Source organism: Pelodiscus sinensis, chromosome 2 (genome assembly GCF_052426305.1).
Source record: "Pelodiscus sinensis isolate ZL-2025 chromosome 2, ASM5242630v1, whole genome shotgun sequence".
Classification (NCBI taxonomy): domain Eukaryota; kingdom Metazoa; phylum Chordata; order Testudines; family Trionychidae; genus Pelodiscus; species Pelodiscus sinensis.
The window spans coordinates 139,223,264-139,242,559 of NC_143053.1; the positions used below are offsets into that span (position 1 = coordinate 139,223,264).

Below are 19,296 nucleotides of genomic sequence, written 5' to 3' on the forward strand. Positions count from 1 at the left end.
CGATTGAAAATGGTGCCCAAGACGGCGGCCATTGATGGGAGCCTCATATGGCCAAAAAGCCTAAATGAGGAGTAACGTTAGTTTGAACCAAGGCGGTTGATTTGAACTAAAGCGTCCCGGAGCGCACTTCCAGGTTCAAATCAACTGGCGAGCGGAATAGCACACGGGCGAGATTATGCTAATGAAGCGCAGGATATTTAAATCCCCGCTTCATTAGCAATTTCGGTCGGCTACATTTGCATCCCTAGCTCAAACTAGGGAGCAAGTATAGATGTACCCTTAGTCTCATGTAATTCATATGACACACACAAATTTATAGTGGTATCTGTAAAGTAACCCAATAATCTTTATTTATGATTCAGTCTAACCTTATCATTCTTATTCTGTTGTAAATGTGACATTTAGAAACAAAATCTAAACAAATCTTTGGAGGGGGGGAGTACATGTAGAGAGAGACAGAGAAATACATTGTGTGTATGAGTTTATTATATATATTATAATAAAACACGTATGTAGACAATCTGTTATTTGCTTTCTTGTGGAAATGCAGTTTTCATACTAGTTATAAATATCCCCCTGATTCTTTTTTTCCTTCCAGTTTATTCATCTGATGTTGGCTTCATGCCCCATTTCCAACAGGGATCATGGACCACGGTATCATTTCGAGCGCATCCACAAAGCAACTCAGCTAATGATTTTTTTTCGGTAGCTCAAACAGCATGCATTGACCTTGAAACTTGATGTGACTGCAGTTAAGATTCTGGATTTAGTCACCAGTAGTGGAAGCACACTTTTAGTGTCATGCTGGCTGTCTACTGTGCTGCTTTGCACCCACTTGTCATGCAAAATCCAAGCCTGCTAAGGATTTAATTCATTTTTAGATATACTCTAAGGGTATGTCTACACTACCCCCCTAGTTCGAACTGGGGGGGGGGGGGTAATGTAGTCATACGGAGTTGCAAATGAAGCCCGGGATTTGAATTTCCCAGGCTTCATTTGCATAAAGCCGGCCGGCCGAACTAGCTAGTCCATGCCGCGTGTAGCCGCGCGGCACGGGGTCCAAACTAGCCAGCATTTAAAAATGGTGCCGGCCGGCTTTATGCAAATGAAGCCCAGGAAATTCAAATCCCGGGCTTCATTTGCAACTCCGTATGACTACATTACCCCCTAGTTCGAACTAGGGGGGTAGTGTAGACATACCCTAAGTGAACTGAGAAAAAGACACAGTAAAATACAATTTGACTGGATATAATCAGGAGTGGTGGAGGTAAAATTATAATAAAAATAAAAATTGTAGTTAAAAATAGATAGTTTGAAATAAATATGTTTATCTCAAGAAAGGAGAAAAATGGAGAGAATTGTGTTAAAATATTTTTTCCTATGAAATACACATTTAATCTGAAGGCCTAAAAAGGATGGATTCAGTGGTCTTGACTCTGACCATGCAAGCTTCCAGTCCTAAGAGCATTCCTCACTCATACAGATAGCCCCAATAGTCTGCAAAGGGCAACTTGTATGGATAACGTTTATTTGAGTAAGGAAGGCTTGCATGAATGGACCCTTAATGTTCACCATTTGCAGCACACACAAAAAGCGCATAATGCTGTCTTTCGGCCAGACCCTTGTCTGGTGTTTACACCAGATGAGAACTTGGTCATTTGTTTTCATAGCAAATATTTTTAAATGTTGAAAATAATTAATTGTATTCAGAAATCTCATAAATGATCTGGCATTGAGTTGGTGAGATTAATAGTCTTTACCCAGAATGACCAAACAGAAGGCTCTGAGTTAGGCTAAAAGGGGTAAAAAACAAGAGTGATGTCATGTTAGGAGTCTACTACAGGCCACCTACCCAGGTGGAAGAGGTAGATGAGGCTTTTTCTAAACAACTAACAAAATCATCCAAAGCCCAAGATTTGGTGGTGATAGGGGACTTCAACTATCCAGATATATGTTGGGAAAATAACACAGCAGGGCACAGACTATCCAGTAAGTTCTTGGACTGCATTGGTAACTTTTTATTTCAGAAGGTTGGAAAAGGTAATGGGAGGAAGCTACTCTAGATTTGATTTTAACAAATAGGGAGGAACTGGTTGAAAATTTGAAAGTGGAAGGCAGCTTGGGTGAAAGTGATCATGAAATCATAGTGTTCACAATTCTAAGGAAGGGTAGAAGGGAGAACAGCAAAATAGAGACAATGGATTTCAGGAAGGCAGATTTTGGTAAGCTCAGAGAGCTGATAGGTAAGGTCCCATGGGAATCAAGACTGAGGGGAAAAACAGCTGAGGAGAGTTGGCAGTTTTTCAAAGGGACATTGTTAAGGGCCCCAAAGCAAGCTATTCCACAGCGTCAGAAATATAGAAAATATGGCAAAAGACCACCTTGGCTTAACAACTAGATCTTTCATGATCTAAAAATAAAAAGGAGTCCTATAAAAAATGGAAACAAGGACAAATTACAAAGGATGAATATAGGCAAACAGCACAGGAATGCAGGGGCAAGATTAGAAAGGCAAAGGCACAAAATAAGTTCAAACTAGCTATGGGAATAAAGGGAAACAAGAAGACATTTTATAAATACATTAGAAGCATGAGGAAGACCAAGGACTGTGTAGGCCCATTGCTCAGTGAAGAGGGAGAAAAAGTAACAGGAAACTTGGAAATAGCAGAGATGCTTAATGACTTCTTTGTTTCGGTCTTCACCGAGAAGTCTGATGAAGGAATGCCTAACATAGTGAATGCTAGTGGGAAGGGAGTAGGTTTAGAAGATAAAATAAAAAAAGAACAAGTTAAAAATCACTTAGAAAAGTTACCTGCAAGTCACCAGGGCCTTATGAAATGCATCCTAGTAAGGGGATGGTTTGAGAACATGATCTTGGTAACTAATTGGCCATTCATTATCAGTGGGAAATAGGTCAATGGAGGGATGATAGGAGTTACTATAGAGAACTTTCTGGGTGTCTGGCTGGTGAGTCTTGCCCACATGCTCAGGGTTTAGCTGATCGCCATATTTGGGGTCGGGAAGGAATTTTCCTCCAGGGTAGATTGGCAGAGACCCTGGAGGTTTTTCGACTTCCTCTGTAGCATGGGGCACAGATCACAGCTGGAGGATTCTCTGCATCTTGGTGCCTTCAAAGTATTTGAAGGCTTCAATATCTGAGATATAGGTGAGAGGATTATTCTAGGAGGGGTGGGTGAGATTCTGTGCCCTGCACTGTGCAGGGGGTCAGACTAGATCAGTGGTCCCCAACCATCTGAGGCTGCTGGGCGCCAGGGGGCGTGGCCATTTGCCTGCCGGGCGCCAGAGGGCGGGGATAATTGGGCGCCCGGGGGCGGGGCTCCCCCCATAGCCACGCGCCTGGAGCTGCCAAGCGCCACACGCCCGGGGCCGGCCCCCACCCAAGCGCTGCGCGCCCAGAGCACGGGCGGCTAATTCGCACCCAGGGCCACCCCCCCCCCCCAAAGCGCCGCACGCCCAGAGCGTGGGCGGCTAATTCACGCCTGGAGATGGCCCCCCCCGCCAAGCACCGCGCGCCCGGGGCCGGCCCCCACCTCCAAGAGCCGCGCGCCCAGAGCGTGGGCGGCTAATTCGCGGTGTTCCCGGGGCCAGCGCTCACCGTGTGCCATGTGCCCGGGCCGGCTCCGGCACCATGCACGAGCCACATGCCTGGGGCCAGGCCAGCCCCAAGCACCTGGCGGGCGCACACAAATGGCCCCGCGGGCGCACCGTGTTGGGGACCACTGGACTAGATGATCATAATGGTCCCTTCTGACCTTAAAGTCTATGAGTCTAGTATACTCAAGGAGCTGATATAGGAGGTATCTGAGACTTTAGCTATCATCTTTGAAAAATCATGGAAGACAGGAGAGATTCCAGAAGACTGGAAAAGGGCAAATATAGTGCCCATCTATAAAAAGGGAAATCAGCATGGATTTGTAAAGAACAAATAATGTCAGACCAGTCTGATAGCTTTCTTTGATAGGATAACAAGTCTTGTGGATAAGGGAGAAGCGGTGGATGTGGTAAACCTAGACTTTAGTAAGGCATTTGATACGGTCTTGGATGATATTCTTATCAATAAACTAGGCAAATACAACTTAGATGGGGCTACTATAAGGTGGGTGCATACCTGGCTGTAAAACTTTACTCAGAGAGTAGTTAATGGTTCTCAATCCTGCTGGAAATGTATAATAAGTGGGGTTCCTGAGGGGTCTATTTTGGGACTGGCTCTGTTCAATATCTTCATCAACAATTTAGATACTGGCATTGAAACTATGCTTACTAAGTTTGCAGATGATACCAAGCTGAGAGGGGTTGCAACTGCTTTGGAGGATAGGGTCATAATTCAAAATGATCTGGACAAATTGAAGAAATGGTCTGAGGTAAACAGGATGAAGTTTAATAAAAAAAAATGCAAAATGCTCCACTTAGGAAGGAACAATCAGTTTTACACATACAGAATGGGAAGCAACTGTCTAGGAAGGAGTACGGCAGAAAGGGATCTAGGGGTTATAGTGGACCACAAGCTAAATATGAGTCAACAGTGTGATGCTGTTGCAAAAAAAGCAAACATGATTCTGGGATGCATTAACAGGAGTGTTGTGAGCAAGACACAAGAAGTCATTCTTCCTCTCTACTGTGCACTGGTTAGGCCTCAGTTGGAGTATTGTGTCCAGTTTTGGGCACCGCATTTCAAGAAAGATGGAGAGGGTCCAGGGAAGAGCAACAGGAATGATTAGAGGTGTAGAGAACATGATCTATGAAGAAAGGGTATGTCTACACTACCCCGCTAGTTCGAACTAGCGGGGTAATGTATGCATACTGAACTTGCTAATGAAGCCCGGGATTTGAATTTCCCGGGCTTCATTAGCATAAAGCCGGCGCCGCCATTTTTAAAAGCCAGCTAGTGCGAACCCCGTGCCGCGCGGCTACATGCGGCACGGGCTAGATAGTTCGAACTACGTGGAACGAGGAGTACAGATAGTTTGGAATGGCTACGTAGTTCGAACTATCTAGCCCGTGCCGCGTGTAGCCGCGCGGCACGGGGTTCGCACTAACCGGCTTTTAAAAATGGCGGCGCCGTCTTTATGCTAATGAAGCCCAGGAAATTCAAATCCCGGGCTTCATTAGCAAGTTCGGTATGCATACATTACCCCGCTAGTTCGAACTAGCGGGGTAGTGTAGACATACCCGAAGGCTGAAAGAATTGGGTTTGTTTAGTTTAGAAAAGAGAAGATTGAGGGGGGACATGATAGCAGTCTTTATGTATCTAAAAAGGTGTCATGAGGAGGGAGAAAACTAGTTCATCTTGGCTTCTGAGGATAGGACAAGAAGCCATGGGCTTAAACTGCAGCAAGGGACGTTTAGGTTGGATGTTAGGAAAAAGTTTCTAACTGTCAGGGTGGTTAAATACTGGAATAAATTGCCCAGGGAGGTTGTGGAATCTCCATCTGTGGAGATATTTAAGAGTAGGTTAGATAAATGTCTATCAGGGATGGTCTAGACAGTATTTGGTCCTGCCATGAGAGTAGAGAACTGGACTCGATGACCTCTCGAGGTCCCTTCCAGTCCTCGGATTCTATGATTCTAAGGTAGCATGTAGCATCACTGTATTTCTCAGTCACTAGAGGAAAGGTGATTACTTTCTCTAGTAAGGATGAAAATTATTAGACAATCTGTATGAAGCACTTGTACTTTGCAATGTCATATGCCCCTACTGAATAAATAAACATACAACTTTCCATACGTTGTACACTTTCTTAAAGAGATTATTGCCTGGGCTAATGAAAAGCTATCCTATTTGTTTATAGTCTAAATTAAAATCATTCCATTTACAAAAGCTGACCAAGTGAGGCAACAATGGATGTTATTAATTTGTACTGAGTCCTTTAAAAATAGTCAGGTATACAGTTGTCTTGTAAATTAGCAATAATAGGTATGTCCCTACACTCTGTTCTTGCTTTATATGGATTCTGTAGATCTGTGTACATAAATGCTGAGGTTTGAATGTGAATCTTCCAGGTTCCACTGTGTTAAAGTTTTTGTCTGATGCTCCCAAACTGTTTTGCCATTACTTGTTTTATAAAATATTTATAGTTCAGCTTTCTTTGACTTGTATAGTAAGCTGTTTAACCCAGTTGAATCCTCCAAAATTATAGGGCCTCTTACAAAATGTGGGAGAATAGTTTCTGTGCCTGTGGAATGGTCTTGAGAAGGTGTTGTCCCTTATATGATTTTCAGTTTGTAATTTCCCCTTTACCTTTACAGATTATGGAACTATTAAGAAAGTACTTGCTCCAATGAATCAGACTTCCTACAGCTGCTTACTAGAAGAAATTGAGCTCTTTCCAAGGAAGCAGAAGGAACCTATCAGGAGCCTCCAGATTCTGCATAGCCAGAGTGTTCTGTTTGTGGGACTTCAGGAACATGTAGTAAAGATTCCCCTGAAAAGGTGTCTGTTTTACAAAACACACAGGTATGTAAGATCAGCTGGCTTTATCTCTGTGAAGAGAAATACATAATGAAGGGGTTTAATGGAAGGAAAAAAGGGATATTTGTAGTAATCCAAATTAGCTTTCTGTTTATAATTATCAATCTAAGCTTCTTGTTTACATTGCGTATAAAAGTAGTGTCAGGGGACTTTTGGATAGTAACTAATTTAAGATAGAAAAAAATACTTTCATGGGATGATAGTGATATTTGAATGTTAAGGGGTACAATTTGAACTCTGTGAATTAATCAGTAAGTAATTACTGATATTATAAATAAGTCTCCAATATCATGCAGAACAGAAAATGGCATTTGAAGAACTAGCAGAGGTAGCCATCTGTTTGAAGACAGTAATTCATCACTCTCACTATCCGAAAAGGAGTGGCGTGTCTTATCTTTCTCCCCCTAAAATATATTATAAAATTGTGTTGCCAACATGTCATTTAGTAAATATGCTTTGCGTTTGGTTGCTGGTTTGTTTAGCACTTGATTTTGTTTGTAATGTATAAAATTCATGGACAGCTTCAAAATAATGGAAGGTCTTTTTCTTCCTTTTTATATTTTACTGTAATATATCAAATTGAATGTCTCTGGAGATTCAGAAGGAATGTTTGAAATGAGCAAGGAGTCAATGAAAACCTAGCTGGGTAAAATGTTGTTTAGGTACTTTGATATGTTGGACAAACATAATAAAGTGAACTACAGCTGTATGACAATAGTTGAGTACTACCCTTGTTACAAAAATGGAAAATAAATATTTAAAAGGTATCACTTACATTCAGGCAATCTTATAACAACAAGGAGTTCAGAGTTCAATGTGCAGCTCTGTTTCACCTCAGGTGCTTCTCTTTTGTGGCACACATGCCATTGACCAAAATGCTTTGGTACAGGAAGTAGACGTAGGTCGGTCGATGCAGTTGGCCAGATCTTCAGCTATTGTAACTCAGCATAGCTGCATTGACTACACTAGGGCTATGCTGATTCACATCCACTGAGGATGGAGACACAATTTCAACTCTACCTGATTTAACCAGTTGAAGCTAGAATCTCCATTCTGCTGTTGCTTGAATGAAGGACCCACACATATCTGGAAAAGGAAAATGCCCATTATTATAGTTTCATGCTGCTTCTATTCACCAGACTGCTGAACCACCATCACAGCATTCTCTCTCTGTTAAAGAGGTTTAAAAATATGGTTTTTTTTAAAGATCCCTGTTTATTTCTGACACAGAAAAGTGGTATAATGTAGTGACTGGTACCCTGAGTTGTGACAGAGGCCGTATGTAAGTCCTGCTTTTAGTCTTCTGCATACCCTCTTTAACTGTTATGCTTAAGTATTAGAACATAAGAATGACCACACTGCATTAGACCAGAGGTTCCTCTCGCTCTGAATCCTGTCTTCCAAAAGTGGCCAGTGCTAGTTGTCCTAGAGGGAATGAACAGAACTGGTAATCGTCATGTCATCTATCCCCTGTCATCTGTTCCCACAACTATCTTATGATCTATCTCTTTCTTAATGATTCCCAACATTCTGTTTGCTTTGTTGACTCTCACGGCATATTGTGTGTGTTATCAGAGAACTCTCCTCAGTCACTCTAACATCTCTTTCTTGAATAGTAACAGCTAATTTAGACTCATCGTTTTCTGTATATGGTTTGGATATTATTTTCCAATGTGCATTACATTGCATTCATCAATATTGAATTTCATCTGCCATTTTGTTGCCCAGTCACCCAGTTTTGTGAAATCCCTTTGTAGCTCCTTGCAGTCTGCTTTAGACTTAACTATCTTGGGTAGTTTTCTGCCATCTAAAATTTTTGCTTCCTTGCTGTTTGTCCCCTTTTCCTGATCATTTATTGATCATGCAGTTTGCACGCATGCAAATTCCAGCATCAGCACAGTGCTGTATTTTTCCGAGCAGAAATTTACAGAAGTATATGGATGAAATCACAAAATGAAATAGATGTCTTAGACTTGGCTGCAGTACTGGACTCCGTGACTTTCAGCAAAATTCTGGTATTTGGTACCTCAAATACTATTACATTATCTCACTTTCCCTTTTCTCCCACTTTCTCAGTGCTACAGCTGTTTATTGCACATTGCTTCATATTATACCCTTGTAGTCAACAAAACTGTTTTTTCTTATAAAGTATTGCTGTGTTATCTTGTAGTAAATGTCCAAAACAAGATAGTTTATAATAGTTATTATTTACTATATGAGATAATATGGAAAGTGCTTAAATATGCTACTAGACACTAATTTTGTATTTTTATAAGGACTTGTAAATTTATAAGGACTTGGAAATTTACCAAAATTGCTGTTCTGCAATAATTATTCCATCATAGTTCTCTTGGTATGAAATCCCATGTAGACAGTCTTCGTCCAGAATAAGTGTGTCCTCTCGGGTTTCTCCTAAAATAACTCAACTCTTATTTTGGTAAATTTTTAACTGTAAACAAGTCCAAAGAGTGGCAGAAGGACTAGCTAGTGATTACTGTTTTCCGGCATCATACTATATCATCATAAAATTGCTGCTAGGCATACTGGGGACAGTACTGACTTCAGTGGAGCTATAATAATTTACACTATCTGAGGATCTTCTCTATTAAAGGAAAGAATGTTATTAGTCTAATGCTGATTTTACAGAGTATGGAATTAAAACTATGGGGGTGGCGAGTCCTGATTTCACCTGTATTTTGGTTCCCATCCCAAAGTTTCAAGGTCCTTTATGAAAGATTTGTAGTCCTAATTGATCCCAGCAGCCTCAATCATCCTCTCTTCTGCTCCTCTACCCTGCTGCCAGTTTTCTCCTCAGACTCCCTTCCTACCAGGTTCAAATTGTTAGGCAGAGGCAAAATGCAATTATATTCTGCTTGGCACAAAGTATACTATCCTAGCTCTTCTACAGAGCTAGATCATTTGTGTATGAAATAGATATGTATGTATTCTGCTCTAAATAAATGGCTCTGGTAAACAAAGGAGAATTCTGATAAACTGGTAAAATTTTATGGAGTATTCGAAAGATATTTATTGAAATAGTGTCTTGGGGACACAGACATTTTCCCCCCCTTAGCGTAGCCAAAATGTTATGTGTAACAGATGATCTCAACTCCTTATACTTGATTCAGATTACTATGATATTATATTCTTTTAAATGAAAAGGCTATAAAATAGCCACATGGGAATCACAAATTCAGAGCTGATGTGATTAGCTTATTTGTTCTAAGTTGTACAAGGAAATGGGAGTTTTTTTAAAGTGCAATAGGATTCTGCCTAAATTGTAGAGGTTGAAATACAGCTAAAATTTTTAAAGCACCCTATTTCCCCTGAGATCTTTTCACTGATCATTTGAAGTTTGGCTTTTCAGAATCATCTGAAATCAGAGGTTAAAAAGACTGTAAGGAGGGAAAAAGGTCCATTAACCTTTTCCCCCAAGTTTCAAAATGTGTTATATTCGAAACACAGATGCTCATTTAGGCATCTCAGGTGTAAAATGAATGCTTCTCAGTTTCTCTTGCTTTGTGGAAAATGCCAGTTGTATTGTCACCAAAATTATTTACAAAAGGTTTGAGCTTCTGTGGTCTTCTTTTGGGAAAACTTATTTTCTGAAAGTCTTGCAGTATATAACTTACAAAGCATGTCTTAGTCTCTAGAATCTATTGTAGATCTAAATAGATGAGAGTTTTAGTTGTAACTAGGGCTAAAATTCTCAAAAGCGGTTGTAGATGCTTTGATTTTGGATGTCCAACTTGAAACATCCTAATGGCTCAAAGCATTTCCAACGATGAGGACTCATTTTTTGAAAATCAGGAACTTTTCAGGAGTCTCAAATTGGGCACCCAAAGCACTCATCAATTTTGAAACTACTTGCCTACGATCTTTATAACTTACATGCTTTACATTTAAAATATATGTTTATTCTAAATTAACTTGAGAATATTGTTGCAACAAAAATTAAAATCACAGCTTGCTAAAGAGTTATGAATGATCTGTAGTGCTTTCATGTTACTTTCTGCTAAATATGAGCATGCCCATTATCCCATGTATCCTGCTTTATATCTTTGAAATGTGACCATGATAATGTTGTTGCTTAAAAAAACAAAATACAGTAAAACTCCGATAGTCTAGCATCCAATTGTACAGCACTCCCGATAGTCCGGCATCAAAATGGCAAGAGCCTAGTGAGTGAGCTTCAGCAAAAAATGAGTCACAAGGCAGCAGCAGCAGCAGCAGCAGCTGAACTGAGTAAAACCGGACGGGACTGAGTCAGTCAGCCACTGGCATTGTGTGATGCTGGACAGTGCTTGTGCTATAATAAAAAGGGTTAAAACACTTTATATACAGTATATATACTGTATGTATATATATAAAACCATCTTATAGTACCTCATGATAGTCCGGCATATCCAGTAATCCGGCACCACCTAGGTCCCAAAGTTTCCGGATTATCGGAAGTCTACTGTATTTCATGAAATAATTTAATTTTCCTTTATGGTATAGAACTAGTTCAAATTAATTGCCGTATTCATTTATCCAGTGTTATCTCCTTATCTGCTTATTTGTAGATCCATGCAGGAGAACTGTCAAAATCTACATATTTTACAAGCATATTATACATACCTAGCGTGATGTCAGGGTTCCTAAAAAAGAATAAAATATAAAGCTAGCATATTTTGTTTTATCATCAAGCCTGGGGCATCAGACAGGTCTAATGTCCTCACTGAGCAATACACTGTTTATTCTAAGTCATTTTCTCATAATAACTGCTTGTATGATTTGTCTAACATGGGAGCTCTGATTTCATGCTTAACATGTATAATTTGGATATAAATTTTAAGTGGCAGTTCTGTTACTGGAATCAGTCAGGTATAATGAATTGATTCAGTCAGTTCATTAATAATGGACCAGTCACCATGGGATCTAATGGAGATAAATTTCTTATCATTTTCATCAATGAGAATCAAAGAGGAACAATGGAACTTTGACAGGCATTTGTTCAGTCCCTCATAATATTATAGTTAAAGTTATGTTTGCAGGGGAGAAATAAATATGTAGTCATAAAATAAAAGATAAGAACTAATAAAAGTAAAATCAGTATATCGGATGGTTTAGATATGGTCAGGTCTATGTCTTGACACTTTTCTCAACTCAGGAATGTGACCTGAGTGAAAAGATAGCCATTCGAGGATTACTTTTTTCCCCCCAAAGACATGTAGAGATGAACTTTTAAAAGTAGCCTCTAAATTTAGTTTTTGGGTACAGGTCTTCAAAAACCAGACCAGCTGTGTCTCCAGAAGGGCAGGCAAAAAACAAGAATTCAATTTTGTGAAAAAATATTAAAGGTTTTGCATTATGTTTTCATTCTGCCTCAGAATGAAAACAGGACATTCAGACTTTTTCATGTAGTAAGCATGTGTCTAGTGAGTAGGATGTTCTCCTGAGATCTGGGAGACCCAGGTGTACATTTTTGCTCTGCTTGATTTGGAGTATAGGCGTGAACTCAGATCTTTGACATCCTAAGTGAATGCTTCAGCTACTGAGCTATTGACTATTGTGGGTTGGGTCTCTTTCACTGTGACTAGAAATTTCATCCTGAAGCTGAGGAAAAATAATCAAAATGGTACATTTCCACACAACAATGGAAAGGTCAAGAAGATTAAAAGACAAAGTTTTCTTGACCACAGGTGATCATTTAACTCTTTCTGCTAAGTCACCAATACATATCTGATTACAGTACTATGATGCTAACTTTTCCACTAGGAAAAGGAGGGAGATCATCCGCTTATTTCAGAGCCTAACAACTCCTTTCTACCAAGTTGAGGCAATTGAATTGGTCTGCCAGAGATAAAAGACTTTGTGTTACAGTCACAGAACACAGTGCTACCAAGATGGTCCTAATGAGTAAGGACTGATTCATATTAACACATCCAAATGGGGAAATGTGCAATGCTGTATCTGCTCTTTGGATGAAGAACTGCAGTTCAAAAGGATATAAGTATGGTGCCTACCTGTGACGGCGCGTTGGGGGTCCCCCGTCTCCTGCACCCCGAAATGGCACAAACAGACTCCACCAGCCAGTGGAATTGAGTGTGGTTTATTGCTCCTCCAGGATACAGCACAGCACAGATGTAATCTGGTTACAGGAACTGGGGCTAAGAGGCCTCAGTGCTCCCCTTGAGATAGGGGAGTTCCAGCCCCCCTCCCCAGCTCCTTCTCCCCTTCTTTCCAGACAGGAACTAACTCTACCTCTCCCAGCCCTGCCCCCAGCCCAGGCAGCATTCCACCTCCCTTTGTTTCTCCCCATGGGGGGTAGGCTGGTTCAACCGGTATGGTACCTTTGCATAATAAGGTTTTCCCTGATGGGTCTTGCTTCAGACAGCAGAGGTCACCACAGCCCAGCAAGTACCCCCACTACGTCACACTACCACAAGCAGTAAATTAATTCAGAGCTGAATCCTGGCCCCATTGAAGTGAATTGTAAATGTCTTTTAACTTAATTGGACAGGATTTAGTCTTTAATGTTAAAATAAAAACAAGATGCATTCACCCTATAGCTTAGTTTGTGTGTATGTAATGTATTCTTTTTTAGGCTACAATTGGTTCCTTATTCATTTTGCTTTGTAGTTAGTACTCTTCATTTCTGCCTTTCCTTCTGAATAAATCACAGACCTTTCTCCAGCCTCCTGGCCCCACAAGCTGTGACAGCCCTGCAGGACTTACACCAGCCCTGACACCCCACTGGAATTCCTGGCAGCCCCACTGGCTGTGGGCTCTACTGTCCTGTAAGCACTGGCCCCCCCACCGGCTTCCTTGCCCCAATGGCTGCAGGCTCTACTGCCCCTCAGGCAACCCTGTCCTTCTGTTCCTGCCAGCTGGCTCCTCTCTGAGCCGCCGGCAGACTGCCACTGGGGTTTTCTAGGCCAGCAACATCCATAGTCCGATAGGACCACGAATGTTGCCAGACCAGAAAGTCCATGTTTAGAGAGGTACAACCCATAGTTTACGTTACTTTTACTGATCAGTAATACACCATTGTTTAAATTTAGGATGATTGTCTGTAGACATAAAGAGCATCACAGCTATCTGAATGACATAAAAGGAATACTTAACCAGCCATCATTTATTTTTGTTAATTAAATGGAAAAGGCAGGAAGCAAGTAGGGAAATTTGAAGCAAGAAGTAGATGTCCAGCATTAGGGTACATTTTGCAGAGATGCAATAGACTAGGAGTAATGCTTTGTAATGAATTGATTCATGATCTGTTATTCTGTTGATGTTGGGCTTCCTTTTTTATTGTTTTGCCTCTGAGGATTCAAAGGAAAGAAACAGCAAGGGAAGCCAACAGAGTAAATATGAGATGTATAACACTCATAGGGCTGCTATTGGAAGCCTAAGTCCAGAGTCTGATGTTGGCTATGCCAGTGTAAATACAGCTTAACTTCATTGAAATACACTGCTTCTTATTAGATTCCCTCCAGGGTACCTGAGAGTAGAATCTGCCTGACGAGTTTTCTTTTCCTGTCTTCTTAGTTCAAGTGAGCCATTTTTTTAATGTATTAATTGAAATACTTTTATGGTTGTTCTCATCATTAGTTGGCTGACGTAAGTCATCTTTAGTGCTTCTGTAGGGAAGAGACTTTTGTGGGTGAAGTAAAATGTGAACAAGTGCTATATATGTTTCCTCGCTCATTTTGTGCTTGTGCCACCTCAGTTTTCACCCATGCTCCTGACCATCTCACTTTTATTCCTGGCCAAATTGTTTAATATCTTTGAGATGTGGACAGATACTCACTGAGGAGTAGGTTCAAGTAACTCATTTTCACTTCTGACACAATTCAAATGTAACTCAAGTTTACAGAGATAAAAGGGGGCTCATTCATTATCCATTCCTGCAAGTTAGGCTGTCCCATTTAAAAGGGCACTCTCAATTTAAATATATGTATGGTAATATGTTCACCTTTCCCTCTGTGAAAAGCTGTCATTGGCTTCTGTGATATCAATTTTGGAGGGGATCTGGCTCTAATTAACGTTCAATGGGACTTGTGCACCTAAATTTTGAAGGTACTTTTGAAAATCTCTCCATGCATTTATATCCAATCAATGGGAATTACACACACACAGGCTGTGACTAGATTGAGGTTCTTTTGAAAAATCTTCCCAACTTTTCTTTAGCACCAGTGCAGCTCCATCAGTGCTTAGAGTGTCATCTGACTGCTGGCATTTTTACCATAGTACCATTAACAGATAGTCTATACTGGCACTGCCCATTGTTGCTAGCACTAGTGGAGCTGCAATGGCACTACAATAATGGTGGTAGATTTTCACACAAAAAAGAGACATTTCATTTCACAGACCTCTTCTGTCTGTGTTTCTGTTTATATGCATGAAATTTCCTTTTAAGGATTATGCTATTGAAAACATGAAAAAGAAACACAGAATACCTTTGAATTTAAGAATAGATCATTCTGTTTCATTGAAGAAAATAATTACACATTATTGTGTGTTATCACTTGCATCTTTCATTTTCGATTCAGACAAAAGTTCTATAGTCTTCTAGCCTGAAAAAATGTGTTTCCCTTTCACTCTGTATAAAGCATTTATCTTGTGCGTCCAACTGATTTTTATTTGAGAGTAGCAACACTTGTAATTGAAGTTTGTAGCATAATGCATATGCACAAAAGGGCCCAATTAAGGTTGCACAGGTAGCCTTAATTTGGGAATTTTCCTATGTTTTGTTTGCTTGACTTTATAACCTGAATAATGTTTTGCACATAATTTGAAAGGGTGTTTTAAAGAAGAAAAGCAAAACGCAATTCTGTTATGTTCTATGGTAAGATTATCCCCACTCTGTAATATATCATTAATAGTATTTGAATGATGAAATGTTATCACCACAGAACATACTCTACCACTTGTTCTAGAGGAATAGCTATAAGCAAAGAAAGCTATTATCTGAGAAAGGAGGTGAACTACTAGCTTTATGTGCTGGATAGTTGTGGAAGTCTGACACAGTGCTTTCTTTTTTTCCCTTTTCCTATTGCATGTAGTTTCCCAAGAGGGTTGAACAAGGGCACAATTTATGTGGGATTGGGGAGATCTGTAGCTACCCCCCTGAAGTTTGATCCCCTGGATTTCATACTTGAGGTCTGCTTAAAGCACATATCCTAGCTCCAGAGGTCCCCTAGCTCCAGAGGTCCCTCCCCAATTGTTGAGTGACTTGTACTGAGCATGCTTAGTAACTGCTGAAGAAGCTGGCCTCAGTCAGCCTCCCCATGCTCTGACTCACCCCCCACCCCCATCATGGCATGGTCATCCTTCCCCCACCAAAATCTGAAATGGCATCCCTGGGGTTGCATGGGCCATATGCTGTTCTGAAGGGTATGGTGAGTAGAGGGGAGGGGATGGAAGGGTTATCTCATCCTGACATATCCTAGTTCTGTCCCTGGTGCTACACTGCTGAGCCATTTTGACAATTCACAGACATTCCCAGGGCAGTGTCTGCGGCTGGGTTGGCAGCACCCTGGGCCCAGCTCTTTCGAGTGTTCCATTTAGTAATTATTTTTGTATGCTCCAAGACATTGCTAATCAGTGCAAGTCAGCTAAGGGAAATGGGAATTTTTAACAGTGTGTAACACAGCTAAACCTGAACACATTTTTTAGGGCTAAGAATAAACACTTCTCTAGCCTCAGGGCTCTCTCCCTTGCCAATTTTCAAAGTCTTTGTTGCAAATTATGGAGGTATAGGAGCTTCTTTAAAAAAAGTTGCAAGAATCTTTTTACAATTGAAAATGTTATGCTTCCTGACTATTGTGGTTACTACTAGCATCTCCTGTCATATATATGTACCTGTAAGAACATAAGAACAGCCATACTGGGTCAGACCAAAGGTCCATCTAGCCCAGTATCCTGTCTGCCAACAGTGGTCAATACCAGATGTCCCAGAGTGAGGGATCACAACAGATAACCTAACGTGAACCCTCACCTGTCACCTATTTCCAAAGAAAGAGGCTAAGGACATCATTCCTACCCATCCTGGCTAATAGCCGTTGATGGACCTAACCTCCATAAATCTATCTAGCTCTTTTTTTAACCCTGTTGAAGTTTTAGTCTTCATCACTGTCAGCCGACGGTCAGGGCAGGGTGTGGTGTGTGTGCGCTATACACCCGAGACTTCAACTGCTGAGACCAGGGTCCCTTTCAGCGGGCAACCTGGAGGAGGTTGACAGGCGCCCCAATAAGTTTACAGGGAGAGCTTATAACACCTCAGATTTTAGCTGCTAGGATACAGAAATCCCTTCGCAGCGGGCAGCCTGGGGAGGCTGAGAGATGCCCCAACGGATCTGTCACCTGGGAGTGACACAATCCAAACGCCCAAGCTCTTCCTATACCTGTCCCTTATGACTGGCTGAAGTTCTTTTAAATTGTGCTTGGTTCTGTTACAGCAACTGAAGGAGGGTATGTCTACACTACAGCACTAATTCGAACTACTTAATTCGAATTAGTTAATTCGAACTAAGCTCATTCGAACTAGTGCATCTAGACCTAAAAACTAGTTCAAATTAGCATTTTGCTTATTCGAACTAGCATGTCCACATTGAGTGGACCCTGAACCAGGGTTAAGGATGGCCGGAAGCAGTGCCAGCAGGGCATCAGATTAGGACTTAGAGCATGGAGATGCTGTCTCAGGCTAACCGAGGGCTGTGCTTAAAGGGACCCGACCCCCACCCCGGACAGACAGTTCTCAGGGGTTCCCCGCTTGCAAAGCAGTCCTGGCTTGGAGTGCCCACACTTGGCACATCACAGCACTCGGCCATCAGCCCGGCTGCACTTGCCGCAGGCTGCCATTCAGGAGGGTCAATCGGGGGGCTGCAGGAGAGTTTCCACCCTGAGGAGCCCACAGAACCACTCCAGTCCTCCTCATCGGGGGCTCGTACCCCATTCCTTCCTCACCTCCTTCCACTTATCCATCCCTAGCCCCCCTTCCTGATGTATAAAATAAAGGACACGTGTGGTCAAAAATAGAAGCTCTCTTTATTGAACAAAACTCAGGGAGACTGGGAAAAGGAGGTGGGAGAGGGGAAGAGAGAGGGTGGGAGAGGGGAGGGCTACTAAAATGATCAGGGGTTTGGAACAGGTCCCATATGAAGAGAGGCTAAAGAGACTGGGACTTTTCAGCTTAGAAAAGAGGAGACTGAGGGGGGATATGATAGGGGTCTATAAAAGCGTGAGTAGTGTAGAGAGGGTGCATAAAGAAAAGTTCTTCATTAGTTCCCATAATAGAAGGACTAAAGGACACCAAATGAAATGAATGGGTAGCAGGCTTCAAACTAATAACAGAAAGTTCTTCTTCACAAAGCAAACAGTCAACCTGTGGAACTCCTTGCTGCAGGAGGCTGTGAAGGCTAGAACTAGAACAGAGTTTAAAGAGAAGTTAGATAAATTCATGGAGGTTGGGTCCATAGAGTGCTATTAGCCAGGGGGTAGAAATGGTGTCCCTGGCCTCTGTTTGTGGAAGGCTGGAGATGGATGGCACAAGACAGAGGACTTGGTCATTGTCTTCAGTCTATCCCCTCCAGGGTCCCTAGTGTTGGCCACTGTCGGCAGACAGGCTACTGGGCTAGATGGACCTTTGGTCTGACCCAGTACAGCCATTCTTATGTTCTTTTGTTCTAAGCTCAGGGTCAGGGGTCTCACTGGACCACCTTGATTTTCATGCAAATCTGCTCCTGGTTGGCCAGGCTGGCAGCTCTCCTGCCCTAGACGGCCACTTTCCTGTGTCTAGTGTGGAGGTCGTGGACGTTGGAGGCTTCCCCCCAAACCTCGATGAGGACCACCATCTGCGCACTAGATCAGGCGGGCGCCCACCTCTTGCGGCCCCGGGCAGGCTCCTGGGAGCCGCCAGCCTGGTCCCGGGAAGAGGTGGAGGGCTGGGTGGCAGCGGGTGGCTGGTTCATGCCGTGCCAGGTGCAGGGTCTGCTGGCTGGGTGCTGGCAGGCTTGCACCTGGCACGAGCACCGTAGCCAGACCGTGGCCCTTTAAGGGCTCCAGGGCCCGGAAGGGGGCAGACAAGTTTCCCTGGTGGTGCTCAGAGTGGCCACCAGGGCAAGCTGGGAAGGGCTAGCCTCCCACTAGTTCGAATTAAGTGGCTACACAGCCCCTTAATTCGAACTAAATTCGAACTAGGCGTTAGTCCTCGTAGAATGAGGTTTACCTAGTTCAAATTAAGTGCTCCGCTAGTTCAAATTAAGTTCGAACTAGCGGTTTGTATGTGTAGCGCCTATTAAAGTTAATTCGAACTAACGGCTGTTAGTTCGAATTAACTTTGTAGTGTAGACATACTCGGAGTCAGGTTAAAGCTTAAATAGTTACTATTTATTGTTACAGGGTAAACTTAGCTTTTAAATTCTACTGCTGTGTTACAGATAACACAGCCACTACAAAGGACAGGACAGAAATTACACTAAGAAGTCACTTACAGGTACCATGAAACCCTTTTGGTTCTCTGAGCACTTATTAAATGCATGCGAAATGGACACCTAGCAGGTATATATTCTCACCCCTGCGTTCCAGACTTGGCGTGGCCAGCGTCTTTCTCTCAATCCCTCGGGAAGAAGTAGGACGAGGTTGGGCGTCCCACAGACCTCGGGAGACAATCAATACCTGCCAGCAGGTGTAGATGATTGGAGCTCAAAGGGGTGGGCTACTAAACCCCGCTTTATACCCCTTGGGTCATGTAGGCTTCTTCCTAGTCTCAAGTGGCCAATCAGGAAAAATGGCTTTGAACACCAAGTTTCCCACGAAGGGTG

At 42.1% G+C, this 19,296-nt stretch overlaps 1 protein-coding gene across 3 annotated transcripts in view; it reads left to right on the forward strand.

The window, feature by feature from the left end:
- Positions 1-19,296, forward strand: part of SEMA5A (semaphorin 5A) — a 553,406-nt gene that overhangs the window by 395,996 nt on the left and 138,114 nt on the right. For all 3 annotated transcript variants that reach the window (XM_075921490.2, XM_006111031.4, XM_075921491.2), the window contains one exon: positions 6,268-6,475. In XM_075921490.2, coding sequence (XP_075777605.2) covers positions 6,268-6,475 — 208 coding nt within the window. The remainder of the gene's footprint in view (positions 1-6,267; positions 6,476-19,296) is intronic.